The sequence below is a fragment of the Heliangelus exortis genome, chromosome 1, assembly GCF_036169615.1.
Source record: "Heliangelus exortis chromosome 1, bHelExo1.hap1, whole genome shotgun sequence".
Classification (NCBI taxonomy): Eukaryota; Metazoa; Chordata; class Aves; order Apodiformes; family Trochilidae; genus Heliangelus; species Heliangelus exortis.
The window spans coordinates 68619294-68637801 of NC_092422.1; the positions used below are offsets into that span (position 1 = coordinate 68619294).

The 18508-nt window shown below is 36.2% G+C and overlaps 1 protein-coding gene across 1 annotated transcript in view; it reads right to left on the bottom strand.

The window, feature by feature from the left end:
- Window positions 1-7783: 7783 nt before the first annotated feature.
- The window catches only part of PRKX (protein kinase cAMP-dependent X-linked catalytic subunit), a 61465-nt gene continuing 50740 nt past the window's right edge, over window positions 7784-18508 (bottom strand). Inside the window, exons 6-9 of the mRNA XM_071747561.1 lie at window positions 17263-17320; window positions 14787-14864; window positions 12856-13004; window positions 7784-11480 (exon numbers count right to left, since the gene is read on the bottom strand). Of these exons, the coding sequence (XP_071603662.1) occupies window positions 12879-13004; window positions 14787-14864; window positions 17263-17320 (262 nt within the window). The 3' untranslated portion in view covers window positions 7784-11480; window positions 12856-12878. The remainder of the gene's footprint in view (window positions 11481-12855; window positions 13005-14786; window positions 14865-17262; window positions 17321-18508) is intronic.

Genomic DNA, 18508 nt, shown 5'->3' on the forward strand with positions numbered 1-18508 from the left:
AGATTGTGATCAGCAGCATTAGAAGCAATGCACAATGTTTTCAAAACACAGCAAGCTGAAAGTTCTGTACACAGTAGTATAAAATCAATAAAATGCTTTTAATAGTGCTGTGGCTAAATTTTAAAGAATAATATCACTTTTTTACAACAGGCACTAGATTAAAATTTTATGTTTATTTATATAAGATGACACTTTGTGATCTTTGACTAAAAGGGTAGTTCACAGAGGAGTAACGCTTGCCAAGTTAGCTAAAGAGGAGCCCAAATTCTCATTAATTCAAACAGGAAACAAGAGAGGAAAAGTGTTTTGTTTTCCTGCATGTCTTTTCAAGATAAATGCTTTAATTCCAAATTCAGAACTGTTTGGAACTAAGCCTGGTTAAAACAATTGAATGGTTTACTATTGCTTAAAAATAAATCCAACAACTCCAGAGTATACTATAAAAGTACTTCAGTGGTTATTTCATTCTTTTTTTAATTATAAATTTTAGAAGGAGAACAATTCTTTTATACTGCTGTCACTGAAAGGACAAGAACACTTCAGGTTCTGCTAATTAACAGTGGTCAAATGTTTCTTGACTTTGTCTGGAATGTTTACTCTTTCATCACATGGTATTTCAGAAGAGTAGGATTAAAAAATAGATGATGTTATTGCTATATATATATATATATATATATATATATATAAAACCCCATTGCTAAGTAAACAAGGAGTACATCACAAGAAAGGCATTACTTGGAAATGGCATCAGCCTTCCTCTGTTTTCCATAAAGCATATTCCAGGCCAATTCCCATGAAACAGTTTTCAGTGCAGTTTTATTCAGTGTACTCAGTGTATTAGTAAAAGCCAAAATATTAAAGGGAATTACTTTGCTGCCACAAGGCAGCCTGCATGAGCAATATGGCATTTATACATTTGAGGTGCTGGAACAAAGCTGGGTGGGCACAGACAGATCTGTGTCTTTAGACCTATGGCACAGCTCTGTCACTCAGCCCAAGGAACAGATGTGAAGCTACTCCAGCCTTTGCCTTGAATGTCTTTCCTGTAACATTTTCTTTTCCGAGAAGTCTTGCTTTGCTTCGTTTCTGTCTTTCCGTGATGAAAAAGCTGCCTGGCAAGCCAAAAAGGATCATGCTTCAGCTCCTGGTTCCTGGAAGGGCCTTTTTGTGATGACGCATTCTCCATCCCCGCTCCAGCAAGCTCTGTGGGAGCACTTCAGTGTTTATGAATCATTCAGACAACCACGCCTGGTGGAAATGCAAAAAGCACAATATTGTAAGATTTCATGATTTTCCAGTATGTCACATCACCATAGAAAGAACTAGGTGGAAAGAAGTTTCTGGTGAAACTTCTTTATTTGACAGAGGCACATTTTGAACAGCATCCAGTACTCTTTAGATTCAATGCACACCCAGCAACATGTGAGCACACCTATTTTCTGTTCCTCAGAGACAGAAGAGTGCAGTGCTGGGCCCTGCACCCATTTCACTCCATCCCCACTGCCAGAGAAAGGCTATAGCAGCTTTTCTAGATTTGAAAGAAGTGAGGCTGAATGGCATGGCCACTTCAAACACCTCTAAGGTAAAAAAGTTTATTAACTGCTGGGAATGCACATGGAAGGCAATGAGGTAACATTCTTTCTAGCACCAACTGCCTGACATAGAAACTGTATTTCCTTCCAAATAAAAATCCAGAGCTGCCTATAGAGACAGTAAATCAGCACCACTTCCAAACAGAAGAACTGGTTTGTCACAAGCAACCAGCTAGCAGCATTTGACATCAATACAAAGTCTATTCCACAAGTTCAGACCTCCATTAAGCTAAGAGTGGTTATAAACAGTCCTTCCACAGCATTTGAGAAAACAAGAAATTGAATACATTTCTTAGCTTGGTATTTTAACTCTGGTTAAGTTAAAGTTGTGAGAACAGTTAGTTTATTAATTTGGTGGCTGAACAAAAATTTTGCAATGGGAAGAACAGATAAAAAAATTGCTCTCTTTTTATTAAAATACAGGAGAAAAAAAAAATCATTGTAGGTTTTATTTTTGTAACTTTTGAGGACAGTTCAAAAAAATGTAATTTGGGATGCAAAATCCTGTTTTGTTGTTTTCACCCTAGATGGGCCTGTGTACACAGGAGGGTTGGACCAGATGACTGCCAGAGATTCCTTCCAACCTCAACCATCTTGTGATTGTGTGAAATGGTCAAACAGAAGTCAAAACTTTTCCTAAGTACTTCCTCCCATCCCAGATTAATTTACCTAATTTGATCTTTGAAGTCCCAAGACCCTCTGGTGTAACACAAGGGACCGTGTATGAGATTCAGATAGATAATTTTCAAAACCAAGCAAATAACTTCCTCTCCCACTCCTGAGACACTGCTTTTCTTTAGTTACAAGTATTCTCTCCACTCCTAGAAGCTGCATCTGCCTTAAATCAACTACTTAATGGGTGGTGGTGTTTTTTTGTTTGCTTTGATTTTATTCTTAGAGAAGTAGGAGGATCACAGGAAACAGGCGCTGAAAATTTTCATTTCATATAGTCCCTTTTCCAGTTTGAAAACATGAAAAAGAAAGGAATGCTGCCTAAATGTGCTAGAGTGATACCAAGAAACAAATGCAATGGAAATATAACTTTCCCCCCTTCTTGCCACAGGTAAACATTTGTTATACAATATTATGTTACTATTAGAACAGCATGTAGAACATTTTTTTTTTCACTTATTCACTGACCCAGAGATCCTATTTTTCTCCAGCCTATTACATACAGCTTTACTTACTGATTTCCCCTATTCGAAACATCCAAAATGAGAGAGATTGGGTTGATGTAACACGTGACATTAATAGGAGACACTGTCTTCGATCCTTAAGTTTGGTATCTTAAGACATTTTTTTAAAGTGTTTTAACTTAATCATGCTACCGAAAATCCTCTTAAAGACTGACATGAGAGGGCTTTTGTTCTCTCTTTTGTACATTTACTTCTCATACACATCTTTCATATGACCTACAATGATGCATTGTTTCAGTCTATAATTTATTGCTGCTATGTCCTGCAACACCTTTTGAATAAACAGGATCAGAGACATTTTTTTTAATAGAACAAACAGAAGTGAACTCCACTGAACACCACCCTTAAGGGCAACTGGGAAACAAGCTTGGACATGAAGGAAGACCTTCTAAAACAATACAACAAAATACAGCTATGGACATCTTTTTAATGGGAACTAGCTAAAAGAAGCCAATAAATGCAAAAGTTTTTTTTGTTTGTTTGTTTGTTTCTTTTTTGGCAATATATGAAACTACACTGTAACTCAAGACTCATTTTCAAGGTGGCTTGAATTTTTCCTTCCAATACATCACAAGCTATGGCACTACGCAGAGAAGTGCCAGAAACAAACAGCACACTTTTGGACAACATATGTTCCAAAAGTCATTGACTGTTTCTATAATCTTGTTGTGGCTCTTCTCTTTTTAGCTGCTTGAACCTATGCCAATCTAAGATTGACTAAAGAGATTTAGAAAGGAGAAAGTTATGGACTGAATTATTTCAAGTAAAATTGAAAACTCCCTTCATTGTGCAGAACTCAGTGGAAGCTTAAAGACATTTCAAAGTAAATGTATTCTCCCTTGTATTTTTATTTACTACTATTAATTATTGTGATGGTTTGATATCAGAAAAACTCAGAACACAAAGACTCATAACAAAGTTAAACAAGGAAGATATGTTTCAGTACTGTCCATGATTTTGGCACTGGAATAAAAAAGTTTTCTTGTTTTTAATTTTTAATTATGACAAAAATCATCACTCCCCTGTTTCACCACTGTATCGAATTTTACGCTTTGAAATTTAAAAAATCTTTTGAAACTGCTATCAGCACAAGCTGAGTGGAAATTTATTTCCCATGCTGACAAATTATCCATAACATATACCCTATTTCACTCCATGAATCCTATCCTCTCATAGATTATTACCCATTAAATGATATCTATTCCACAGAAAATGCACAAGCTGAAAACTTGCTTGTATTAGCAGCTTCATCCTTCCTTCCATACATATTGCTTAATACACATACAGGCACAAAAACAATGAAAAAGTTCTGTGTTCTAAAGATGCAGTGCAACCTATTCTTAAAAAAATGCGACACATTGCATCTTGTACTTCAAGCCATTTAATATTGCATGCAGATGTTCCGTAATTTCAAATGAAAATATATATATACAGTTAACTCTTAAGTCAGCTTGCTCTTTTCCATCCAGGTAAATGTTGCTTTTGAGGGTAGATAAGCCAAATTTTACTCTTCTGGACAAGACATACACTTTAAAGTCATAGAAAAGGCATATAGACCATGGATGAATGACATCAACAAATAATTTGTTTTCAGGAGGTATGTGACAACTAATGTGTCTCTTCTCATCAGTTTTTTTATGGAAGCACCATCGTAAAATCTGTCTAACACAAAACAGAGGTCAAGCTCTGAAGCATTCCTCATGACCTGCAGTTTGGAGAAATGCCCTACAGATATATCTTTGCTTCACCCTAAGACACAAGCTAGTACCACACCTACAGTTTTTTCTAACAGTAATTTTTGACACATGGCTGGAAGACAGGGATGGGTACCAAGTTCCTCTTTTCATTCCTCACTCATTTGATTCTAGTTTTAATCCTCATCTGAAGAACTGAAATTAGCCCATCTTCCTGATGCCTGTTTATTCTTAAAATATTACTCTATTTTCAGTGTTTAAAGATTTTTCATCAAAGGCTATGATATCTGTTGAACTGAATGCACAGATTTTCTCTATTTGACTGACAAGCCAGTGTATTAAAGTATTAAAATTTCAAACCCATCATATTTTGCATGTAAATAATGAGCAGTTGTATAAAATAAAAATTGATTTTTTTTTTTTTTTTTTTAATATTTAATTGCTGGCAGAATCTAGAAAGTTCACAAACATTTCCACAGTCTTAATATTCAATATCTCCTAATCAAGGGCAAACAAGATAACATGACTGGAGGCTAACAGTCACTCATGTACTGATGGCCTGTCCAGGATAGTAATAATAACAGTAATACAAAATTCTCCCTTTCCATAATGGTCAGACAGTGAAATAACAAACATGCTCAGCTCCTAACCAAGCTTACTTAAGTGATCAACCATAACGCTTTCTTTATTGCCCTGCCAAGATTTTGCTGGCAATTACATGAGTCACAGAAGCTTTATGTAAATCTTTTCAAATGGATTCAAAGCATGTTGGTTGTATTTTGTACTACTTGATACCATATTGCAATAACCATACTCCCCAGTGGTAAATACCTGCAGAGAGAACAGAAGAACTTCAGCTCCACTCAGTTATTGGAAATTCCTTTTCAGATCAGCTAAGCAGAAGTATTGCTTTTGATCCAAAGTTCAGTTCACAGCAGGGACACATTTCTCATGGCTCAGCTGAGTTACTGGGATCCCTCACTGCTGCTAGGTGGCTGATGGCAGCCTGGCAGAAGCAAGGAAGTGGCTGGGCCCAGCACTGCAGAGATGCTATAAGACAGAGGCCAGAAGAAAAATTCTAAACCTGAATATGCTCAAACCATGAAATAGATTAATCCGGAACAAATTTTGCTATTCCCCAATAATGCATTTACCAACATACTGACAGCTCAGTCTTATTAACACAAAGACAAAACGATTTACCTCTTTCAACTTTCTTACCTGTGCTTATTTTTTTGCAAAATGCGTGACGAGAATGGGTAAAAGCTTCACCAAAAACTAAGAACAGAATGTTCAGTAATTTACTCAGCATGCCTCAAAGTAAACTATTTATCAGCAGAAATTAAAGAAATGCCACGTGTGAAGGTTTTATTTATTAACACAGTGTAGCCCTGCTTCAGCTAAATACTTTTACAAGAACCTTGATTAGAAGAGGGACCAAAATTAACTTAAGATTTCTTTTTAATTGAGAAATTAACATTGGGTCAGAGAAAGAACTAAATGTTACACACACAATTTGAGACATTCCACGTATATGACATTTGTTCACTGAACTCCAGAAGCACTGAACAGTGAGGAATCTTTTATTTTTGTATTCTGATTTAAAAATTGTCTAATGCTTAACTTCTGAAGAAATGTAGTCTCAAAGAAAACTGCTGTTGAAAAGCTCAGAGTTTTCAGTCACACTCTCACAAAGCTGCTGAAAGAAAAGTAGTTGGTCCTTTAAGGCAAGACAACGTCAGCATTGGCTCTGAAAGAAGCCTAAAACACTGCATGCTTGAGTGAGCTGCTGCTTTCTTCACGTGATTTACAATAGGAGCCACATTCAAAACACAACCACCTCCTCAGTACAGCTTACACTTGTGCAAAATAGAAAACTAAAAGGATGATGCACAGTAGGGAATATTCCTGTACAAGACTTGAAAAATATTTGGATACACTGAAACAAGGTCTTACAATTCAGCTTGGCAAAAGTTTACAGTATCCCTGGTTTCAATGATAAATATGAAGCTTGACATACTTTTTTTAAGGGTGGATGGGAAGCTGAGACAAGTAGAAAAGCCTTTTACTTTCGCTGTGAAAAGATGCCTAAATTATGAAGCCAAGACTGTAGCAGTGCACATGAAAGAACTGGTTATATGAATTATGTATCAATTCACAAAGTTATAGCAGTGCCAGTTCCTTTCAACCATTTCTTATAATATCATACAGTAGGTCACAGAAGGGTGGGCTCCTGTCAAATGCTGTTTTAACAGTGTTTTGCAGTAAAAAAGAGCTAATGAACCATGGAAGTGAGACAGATTTGGGAGGAGTGAGCAATGGTATGTGAGCATGGTCCAGACAAAGTTATATACCAGCAAGACTTACCTGCCCTGCATGAGAGAAAAAGCATATTTAAAATGGTCTTTGTTGGGTAAGATCTGGAGTTACAGAAGCGGTCAAAAAAAGACATAGGGTTAGAACAAATGAACAAAAACTCCACCCAATGGGAAAAAGCTGTGGTAAGTACAAGATGCCAAACTAAATTGTTTACAAACACCATGGACACTTGCTAACATTCAAAAATTTCGTTAGATTTAACTGAGCAGTTCTTTTGATTCATGTCAAAGAGATGACTAAAAGCTTGCCAGGGCTCATTGAAGCATTCCTTCACTTTCCATGAGCTGTTTCTTGAAGGACATGACATAGTGGTTTACAAGAGAGAAATGTCAATGAGTAAAATTTAGAATTAAGCCATGCAGAAAGAAAGTATAAAATTCTTTGTCTAAAATCCAACCCTTACCTAGTCCAAACTGTATGCAGCTGGTTCTATGCCTATGTAATTATCTCTACAAGACTGAGCTATGTAGTGGGTAAGAAAATATAATTGACAAATTTTGTTAAAAATGAACTTTTCAAGTTCTTGATGAAAGATGAAATAAAGGTTTTGTTAGGTGTGCCTGATATTGTACAAAATTTTTTTGATGATTAAACAAGGAGATTGAAATGAGTGTTCCAGACAGTGTTCAGGTCATTAAGTTGTGAAAATGTCAAAGCAATTAGGGTCACATAATCAAAGTCTAATGAGAAGTCTGAGTTAAAACTTCTCATTATTTTGCGCTACCTGAAGTGAATTTTAATAAATATTTTTGAGTGCTTCTTCTACAAGAACTGAAATATGTTCCACCACCCATGTCTTGCTTGGGAAAGACTTAACACCCAAAAAGAAGGAACAGTTGTTTTTCTACTCCTTTCTACTTAATAACTTTTTTTTAGATGAACAACCTCTACCTCCCCCCAACATAAATGGAAGCAAACTAGGTTTAAACATTTAAAAAGATATAAAGATTTATTAAATGAATCAAGATTTGACAGATATTACATAAATTAAACAGCAATAAAATTTTACTCGGGTTTATGTACAGATCACAGTGATTTTCATTGTGCAATGAGGGCCGACTTTGTAACTTTGAACAGTACTTACACATGTGAGCTACAACAAGTAACCAGCAACACACAACATTAGTCCAAGTTAACCTTGAAGTCTAGAAGTTCAAACTGGTCATCCAGTACACAAATGCCTGCTACCACTATCACTATTTACTACACAACATAGTATTTATAAAGCAGTCAAGGTTTGCCATAGAAAAGTGCAAAACATGAAAGTCTGTACACAGTACAGTACAAAAAGGAACCATGCTACAGTCATTGAAAGCTGAAGAATAATTCTATAGCATAGGAAGCACTGCATCACAACTCTTCTGAATGGCAAGCAGATAAGGCTGAGCAACAGCCATATCTTAATTGCTTTCAAAACTGCAAAATCCCTGTTCATCCATTTAAACATAGTTTAGTACCTATATCTGATCCATTAACAATGACTTTCTACAGTGGAAGATCACATTAGTTAAAGCTCAGTAGCACACATATTAATTGATCAAGCTAATTTACAGGAAAATCTACAGCTTGTTCTCCATTGAAATCATGAAGCATTATATCATTTGGTTACAAGGCAGTTGAGTTTACAATGCATGTTTATCACTTAAAACCTCAAATTGGGCAATTAAAAATATATATGTATATAAAACTCAAAAATAAAGGTTGTTTTTTAATGTTTTAACATTCTTGTTCACTGAAGCAGAATACCAAAGGCCTATGGGCTCTTGCAAGAAAAAGTCCTTATGCAAAAGTCTATATGCAAAACCACATTAACAGAAGCAACCACAATAAAATGAACTTCAGATGATACAATACTTGAAGAGAAAAATAAGTGTTCCACTCAGTTTAAATGAAATACACATAAATCCAGAGTCCTTAGTGCAGGGTATATCCATGGACTTCTGCATGAGCACTCTAAACAGAACAACATTAGTGGCCCATGAAGTCCCAGCAAGGACTTTAAGTAAGACAGACTCATTTGTGCAAATAAATAAAATGGGCCAGTAATATCAGCTCATGAAGTTCCAGACGGTGGAGAAACCACAATAACTTAAAATGATGCTTCAAAAATGTTCTGGTTTTAATTTTACCATTTTAATTAAAAACAACCCAAAGCAGTTTTGTACCAGAAAGCACATTGACGAGGTCAGTAGTTAGGCATACATGTATGCACACATGGCTCTGGAAACAATATAAAGTCAATGGATGAGCAATATTAGTAACACCATATTAGCTTCTTTAGTCTCTATCACGATAAGTGTCAGTGCATCCACTGCCAGCAATGGATAAGATTCATGAAAAGAAAATCCACTATCTCCTGAAGCATTCAAAACTTCTAACCACCAATGTGGTACATTAGTCAAATGCAACTTCATTTCCTCAGCTTTGAAGACTTAAACACAGTGCATTTTTCTAATTTGAAAAGCGAATAAATTTTTATTTAGCACACTTGCTTGTTTCAACGTATAAGTTTTTAGAAATTGGTTTTGTAGTACTGAGATTTCAAAAACTACTGTAAGCTTACAAATTAAACCCCCCTTGATCTGTGCTTGCTCCTCTTAGACAAATGTGCTTGACTTTTTCTGATTTACTTGGAACAAGTAGTTCCACATATAAAAATATAGTGGACCAGATTAATTCTTTCAAGTGCGTAAGGTTAAAAGTTTCCTATGGATTTTCCTATAATTCATCTTACATTCCTACACAGTATTCACTGTGGCACTTGCATAACATCAAGAAGCATTTGTGATATTTCAGAACTATATCACTTTGACATATCCTGATTTTGTTGTGCATTTCTGCAAAGAGTTATGCAACCTCTTAAATTTAGACTTGCATTATGAAAAATATATCAAATACCCTAGAAACGTCAAGTTCTCAGCAGCACTTCTGTACTATGTAGAACTAAACAAAAGAAAATGAAGGTGACTTTTCCCAAGGAGACTCCAGCTGTACAAAATAATAAATATGGTAGTATCATTAGTGATTACTACAATGTCTACTTCATAAGCGTTCACGGTTTAGTTTTGAAAAACTGAATCTTTGGCCTACATTTCTTATGTCATTTCAGACCAAAAATGTGGAGAGCAGTTTGTAGGAGAAACTATCTGTATGATCTACCCAAAAAGTTTCCTGTAGAGCCATGAGTCATAGTAGTGGAAGTAGAGTGGGCTGACCATGCTTTTGAAAAAAAAAAAAAATTTTGGTCTGAATATTGTAATTTCACTAAAACTTATCTAAAACCACAACATCTGAAAGAATGTATTTACTTTCTGAAATCGAAGCACTTCAAAATCAATTCCCCTATAATTAACACAAGTATCACAATATGTAATATTAAAAAAGAACCCAACAAGCCTAAAAAAGTTCCTGACTTGAATACAATCTCTTAAGTTTATGTGTATTCATATACATAGATGCACACATGCACATACTGGTACTTGGTGCTACTTAAAAATGAAGTACTAATGCAAATACTTCCTCAAGCTGCTAGACAGATGTTAGTACAGCATGAAAAGAAGACTCTTTACATCTGAAGTTTGAACTCTGTATATAAGTAATTCCTGGCAGAAGAGACCTTAGGACATGTACAAAAGCAGAAGCAGAAAAATCAGCCTCTAATATATACTCAGTCTTCCATCCGATATTCCTGAAGAGCCAAGCATTCAATGCAACTATTTCAATAATGAAAAAGTCTGTTATGGCTCATGAAGACAGCAAGCTCTAGAGAGAACATCTCCTGTAAGAGCCCTTTTATCAGTATGCACTGAATAGTATGTTTGCACACTGTCTTCATGTGAGGAATCTCATTTCAGACAGTGTATACTCACTCAATATCCTTGTTTCTAAAGAGACATTACTGTAACAGAACTTCATAGATTGGCCATAAGATGCATTTTAATACACAATAGTGCATGCCCTTGTCTTTCTGCTTTCAAGTACTATGGTTACAAGTGTGAGGCATTGGAAATTTTAGGTAAAAATCTTTTTTAAAACTTAACTATTTTTATTTTTACAGAGAATTATAAAATGTGTATAAGATGATGAAAAACTCATTTTTCCTTTTAAGATTTTTATTCCTAGAGAGCTTCTTGAAAAACATTATTTGAAAAATAAAAATCATAGACTCTGCAAAGTACAAAAATTTACATCTTTGCACAGTTCCTGTGCTTTAGCTGTATTGTATTCATTATATACATATATACTAATTTGTGCTTTTAATTACACAAGTTTAGTATAAACTTATAAAATTAAGTCTATGAGTTAACTATGCAAAAAGGATCTGGGAATAGCAGGAAACTTAACTAAACCATAAGTTAAAAAAAAATCCTAAAATATACCATTTTAGTGAGTCTACTTCAGAGCAGACTATCAATATTACATCTTATTAAACTAATGTCAAATGTTTACAGCAAAAAATTCATGCCTGCTTCCAACTCTTTAGATATTTACTATATACTAATATGCGTATCTGAATGCAGTATCATTCTCTCTTCTCCACAAAGAAAAATCTTCATTTATGTATGAACTCCATTTTTCTTCCATTTTGTTCTCTTAGCACTTCAATTTCCTTCCAGTTTCTAAAACAAAAAATAATGAAAGAATACAAAATATAATGTGGAACATGTGAAATGAATGACAAGTATAAACCTACCACAGCCTCCTCTTCTCCAAACTACACAATCCCAATTCCCTCAGTGTCTCCTCATACAACTTTTTCACCAGATCCTTCACTAGCTTGGTGAAGCAGCTTCACTCCAGCAGCTCAATGTCTTTCTTGTAGTGAGGGGCTTAGAACTCAACACAGTATGTACAGTGTGGGCCTCACCAGTGCTGGGTGCAGAAGGATGATCACTGCCCTTGTCCTGCTGGCCAAACTATTCCTGATACAAACCAGATGCTGTTGGCCTTCTTGGCCACCTGGGCACACTACTGGGTCATATTCAGCTGGGTGCCAACCAGCACCCCTATGTTCTTTGCCACCAGGCAGCTTTCCAGCCATTCTTTCTCCAGCCTGTAGCTTTGTTGTGACCAAAGCTGGGAGCTGTTGTGACCAAAGTGCAGGGCCTGGCACTTGGCTTAGTTAAATCTCAGACAATTGGCCTCAGCCCATCAATTCCATCAATTCATCTTGTCCAGATCCCTCTGCAGAGTCCTCCTACTCTCCAGCAGATCAACACTCCCACCTAACCTGCTGAAGAAAGACTCAATCTCCTCATCTAGATCACTAATGAACAGCACTGGCCTCAATACTGATCCCTAGGGACACCACTGATGACAGGCCACCAACTGGATTTAACTCCATTCACTACAACTCTCTGGGTTTGGCCATTCAGCCATTTTTTTAACCCAGTACATCTATGTCACGAGCTGCCAGCTTCTACATGAGAATGCTGTGGGAGGCACTGTCAAAGGCTTAACTAAAGTCCAGGTAGACAATGTCCAAAGCCTTTATCTCATCTACCAGGTGGGTCACCTGGTCATAGATCGAGATCAGGTCAAGCAGGACCTGCCTTTCTTGAACCCATGCAGGCTGGGTCTGATTCCCTGGCTGACCTGTACTTGCCAAGTGAGAGCACTCAAGATGAACTGCTCCATAATTTTTCCCAGCACTGAGGTCAGGCTGACAGGCCTGTAGCTCCCTGGCTCCTCCTGGCCCTTCTCGTAGATGAGCACCCCACTGCAAGCCTCCCGTCACTTGGGACCTCCTTTGTTAACCAAGACTGTTGATAAATTATGAAGAGAGGCTTGGTGTGCCCCTCTGCCAGCTCCTCCAATACTCTTGGGTAGATCCCATCCAGCCTCATACACTTGTGAGTGTCAGGTCATTAACTGCTTTTCTCCTGAATTATGGGTGGGATTTGTGCCACTCTGTCCTTATCTTCCAGTTAAGGGGGCTGAATACCCTGGTGGTATCTAGTCTGGCTAATAAAGACAGAGGTAAAGAAGGCACACCTGGTCACATGTAGATATTGCTGTCAGAAGTTCTTGAAGATTTCTAGATCTTTAGGAGGTACCGGAGGTGTCTTGTTCCAGTCATCTTCAGGATAAGCTTCAAAGTTGGAAGTATCTCCATCATTGGATACTTTTGGTACTATAGGAGGCTAGTCAAAACAAGCACAATGAAAATGTTAGCACAGTTCCTTCAATGAGCTCCTCTCCATTTTTCTTAAATCAGAAATTCTGTAAAAGACCAACTAAACAAAAAAGGGTAAATATTTATTCAAGTTCTCTTTTTTCAGTATTAATGAATGGCATGAGAGAGAGATGCTTGGAGTGACACAGACACGTTCCAACACTTTGTCTAATACTGCAGTTAAATATTGAGATTAAAAGACACTTAGTAATACATGTACCAACTTTGTTTAGCAGTCAAGTTCTAGCTGCTATAACTGAGCCTTTAGGCACCTGCTCTTACAGCATAATGTCCCACTTTCCTTCCTCACTCCTCTTCTCTTCTGTGGCCTGAGCAAAAAGGAATGTAATCACATTAGGTTCCTTTCAGCTAAGAAAGGGTAACTGCATTTTAACTGTAGGAAAAAAGCCTTCTCTTTTCACTGCTTTCAAATAAATTGACTGCTTTTAAGGAGGTTGAAACGACTAACATCTGGATGCCTCGCACTACCTACTATGTTTCTTCCTAGCCTAGCAATAAATCCAAGCAGGTAAAGAAATTGCTGCACTGTAAAAACTCATTCCACAAGGATGTCTGTAAAACCATCTTAATTCAAATGGATCTTTCTAAAAAAACTTGGAGGTGCCAAGAGCTTCGAAGTAGTTGTGGTTTTTCCTTGTCTTTTATCACAGAACAGTTTGGGTTTGAAGGGACCTTAAAGATCACTTAGTTCCACCCTCTGTATTATCATGCAGTTTGTGTTCCTTGCCCATGCATGCAACCAGAATTTAGAGTAAATAACTTGAAGAATGTGACTTCTTTACAATAGATCTACATAAAACTTCAACTAGGTGAATTAATCACTAAAAACAGCTCAAAACCCAGTCATTTAAAGCAATCTAAACATGTTTTAGTTTGTTTTGTTTTTTTTTTAAAGGAAAAAAAGTCACCTACAGCTTTTTATCAGGATGTTGTTTACAAGAATACATCCAGAAAATTTTCATCTCTGTTTTGTAAGGACTCCATTGTAAGAAACTAATGCAAAGAAATGGAAAAGCAAAAATTTGATTGGTACTTGACTGACTGCATATGGCAACCTCTGTTGCTGAAAATCACTGCTGCAAGAAATAGTACTAGTTAGAACTTAAGGAAGGAAAGAAGGCAGTTTTGCTTCCAAAGGACTTTAAAAAGCATTTTGCAGTGTTGATAGCTTCTGCAAACATTTGCCCTCATATAATACTAAAATTCAGTGTTGTTAAAAAGTATGCTAGCATTACATTCATAAATCCTTCTCTCACACCTTCCCTTGTCATCCTACATATATATGCTTTATATTTTATTAAAGCATTTACCTGAATTGAACTTGGCACAAAAATTCAAAGCCCAGAGTGAAATACCTCCACAGATACAAGGGAAAGTGACAAAAAAAGAAAATGAAAAGAAAGAAAATCAAACCAACAAACCACCCAGCACTTCCCATCAAAAACTCTAAACTGAAAATTATGTATTGCATTAATTAATCAACTTTATCAAAATAAAGCAGGTATATTTTCTTACATTTCATATATAGACAGGAATGCAAATAGACATGTAATTAATTCTGCAGTGTAAAAGGGCAAAGATGCATGCAACTACCAGTGTGTGCATATACACATGTGCTCATACTACTCATTGAACACAGATGCAATGAACAATAAAACCTCAATAGATCAGTTTAAATGAACAATGATTTCTTGTTGCCATATCCTATAAATTATTTTGAGGAAAATACCTTTAGTCGCCTTTGAGGTACAGCATCCCAATCTATAGACCTGAACCATCGATGTCTCTTGACATCATCTGCTCCATTCTTTAAAGGAAAAAAAAATAATTTAGTAAGTGACAGGAATGCCAAACCATATATTTTATCATAAAAACTCTGGCATCAAGGCAGACTAATGGTCCATTTATCCTTTTTTTTTCTCAGGTAATAAACATTAAAATATTCTATAGGATAAATTCATAGCTTTGTTTCCCCAGCAGATCCTGAGTTCCAGTAACAGGAGTAATTGGGATTTTTAGCAGCATTCTTTAGACACAAGGGAGATCAAAAGTAAGCTTTACACTTGCTAATTCTCACATAAAAAATGAGAAACTGAGGGTTAATTTTGCCTTATACAAAAATCATCTCTGGACAACACACAGTTCTATCAAATATTACAGACAGTGCCAACAAGAAGTTCTCAGTACTGTTATAAAAGTGTGTGTGTGTGAATAAACATTTATTTTCATTTTAGAGATACAGTTAAAGGCATATTTATCTTCCAATAATTGTTCTCTCCCAGCTGTTTTGATTTTGTATATAAATAATGTATTTTTTTTTTCCTTTTTTTCCTTCCCCACTCTTCCTCCCTGTTGCAGTTTGATTTAAGCACAGCCTCATTCCCAAGGAGTTAAGCACTGGAAAAAAATAGCTGGTTCTGTCTCGGGCCTAATAACAGGACAGTTTTCTAATGCACAGCACTCAAGCTCAGACATGCAGCTCAATGGAACAAAGCATACCACACATTTGCTTTTTTTCAGATTTATATGGAGTGGGACTGTCCATACTTATATGCACAGAGGCAACACAGAGTATTTATCACCAAGTTCCCTCGAAAGCAGATCTGATTGAATTCTTCACCAGAAAATGCCCAATGTAATTTAAATCTTTTAAAAACCAACTATGAATAAAGAAAAGAATCAGGCTAAAGACACAACTGCCCCCCCGTTCCCCGTCCCTCCCCCACAAATCCTGCTTCTAATGAGAACTATTTTTGATTTTGTCATTTGAGCCAATTGTAGGGAAAAACTCCAAAAAAACCTCCAAAACAACCAGACTAAAAAAACCTGAAAGACAGCCAAACACTTTACCCACAACTGATGTTTGAATAAAGCAAGGTTTGCTTTTGTTTTTGTTTTCCCTCTTAACTGTCAAAAGACATAAAACTTTTCACTAGCCAGTAACTTTCCAAATATTCAGCTTATGAAACTTTGGTTTTAATCCTCCTGCTGCCTTGCCCACCCCTTAGAAACCCTGCAAAGAATTCTGAAGGATAAGAAAAACATTTGTTTCCTAGCTTTTCTTACCAATCTAAGGTTGTGCATAAAGGAATTCTGGACAGCAGCCACTATACTTAAATAAGTACGTTCAAGGAACCTGGATGGCACTGCATTTTACCTTCTTCACCTACATGAACTATAAATCATGCTTTGTGCAAAAAAGCAAACCTCTAATCTCCCCTGCCCCAGGAAATGTAAATTGTAGCTAACTAAAGATTACACAAACTAATTTAGGTGCAACACTGGGACAACAGTAATAAATCAATGAATATAGGATTAAATTACTCTGCCAGATGGGGAAATCAGGCTATGTTGAGTTTTGTGTGGTGCTTTGGCAGTTCCATTTAAGTTCCCATCTTAGTTCAGGTAATGCACTACCACCACAGCTACTGCACAGTTGCAGAGCTAAATAAGATGGTAATACAGCTGACATTTTCTTGGCATTACAAGTAGTACCAGATTTGGACACCTCAGAGAATTCATTGGGTTGCTTGTGTTCCTTCTTGACATATCACAGATATAGGTGTATTCCTGAGGTAAGCTGGAATGCTACCTAAGAAATGTGAGCATATCTTTTGACAAGTAAGCTCTTGCCTTCAGAAGTCTGTTCAAAACAGGATGAGTAATTCTTTTTGATGGAAGACCTTTTGATGGAAGGCTGTGCCTTATCAGCACCACCACCAAAGTACAAGGAATATGACCAAATATCATGGTACCACAACAATCTCTATATTCTTTAAAATATTTTTTAAGTTTCAAAAATTATTAGTGTTTTTGTGATTAAATACTCCAAAAGAAGGAATCAAAGCAGCTGGGGCTCTGTCCTCCAGGACTTAGCACCATGTTTCTGGTCTAATATAAGTCTTCAAATTAACCAGTAAGCAGGTAGGGTATTTAACTTATTTATTTTTGGAAGGGTGGAGAATGGAGGGTGGGCTGGGGCAAAGAGGGAACCTATCATAAAGGATATCATTACTCGAGACAAATAAAAATATGATTTCCAGAAACAGATGGTTAAATTTTGCATTTAGGATTGCACAACCCAAGTAATATATAGAAAAACATATTGCAATTTCAGAGACACAGGAGCTTTTCTACATCTTTCCTACACAGTTCTTTCAACCTTGTGCTATCTTCTGCATTACACCTACACATTTTATACTGACCTTCATATTTCCTAATCGTCTTGTCCTGTCAACCACAAGCAGCTTCTTAATAAGGTCTCTGTGGTAAATAAAACATGTTCTCTGTTAAACAAAAATACCTTATATTTGACAGTCATATAAACATTACAGAATATGAGCATATTCCCCTTTGAGTAGCTGATACTGTGTACAATTTAACCATTCATTTCTTTCACATTTTAGGACACTTAAGAGTGAAAGATAAAAAGGAATAATTTTTTCTAAAAGGAACTTGCAGAATTGCATGTTCCTTTTAGACTATAAGAAACAAAGGAGAAAAGCATCCTTTCTCTCTTCCCTGCACACTCCCACCCCTCCAAGTAGTACCATATCTATCTTTCTTTTTCTGTATTTTGCTGAGCATTTAAAAATCTCAAAATGGATCTCAAACCAATCTGGTAGAACACAACTGTAAAATATGTACAAATACAGATAAGGCTGCACTTTCAAATTTATGCATTGACATTCAAATTCTTTAGGCAGCTAAATATTCAGGGTAACCATGGAAGAGTTAGTCACCTGCTTAAAACTAGTAACATCTATGAGCTTTAACTTAACTGAAAATTAAATGCCTCCCCTGAGATTCTAGCTCATTGAATAGTTGTACATAAAGCTAAATGACCATTCTAGAAGATGAACATAAGTTTAGAGATATAAATGACTTCCATTTTAATAGCAAGATGCTTTAAATATTAAACACCAAAAACCTCCAAGATAAATCAAAGTGAGAATCACATTTTATTGATGTAGCTTGAATAGTAATGAGTTGAGAGAAAAATCTAGCTGCGCATTTCTATAAGCATTTATTTATCTCAAAGATTATTTTGATAGTTATTCTTAGAATAGCATTCTGGTCTCACTGCATAAAATACCATGACTGAATAAAACAAAAGTTTAGCCATCCTTTTCCTTTCTACATCCTCAAATAGGCCTAAGAGATAGAATACTGCATTAAATGCTGGGGATCTACAGAGTATGGCTAACTCCAGCTTTCAACTTTGCAGAAGTTTTTTTTTTTAAAAAGGCCACTTTATTTACAGAAAAGAATGCAAAAATAATAATGACACTACTCCTTCCTCTCCATCCCTAACTGTAACATCTACTAACAGTATTTTGTGCTCTACCACAAAAGCAATTCTGTCCCTCAAATCACAAAAGCATATGCACCAAGAATACGTGAGCTGAGAGTGCATATGCTAGACTGCCTGAAAAGCTGTTGTATTTGGCA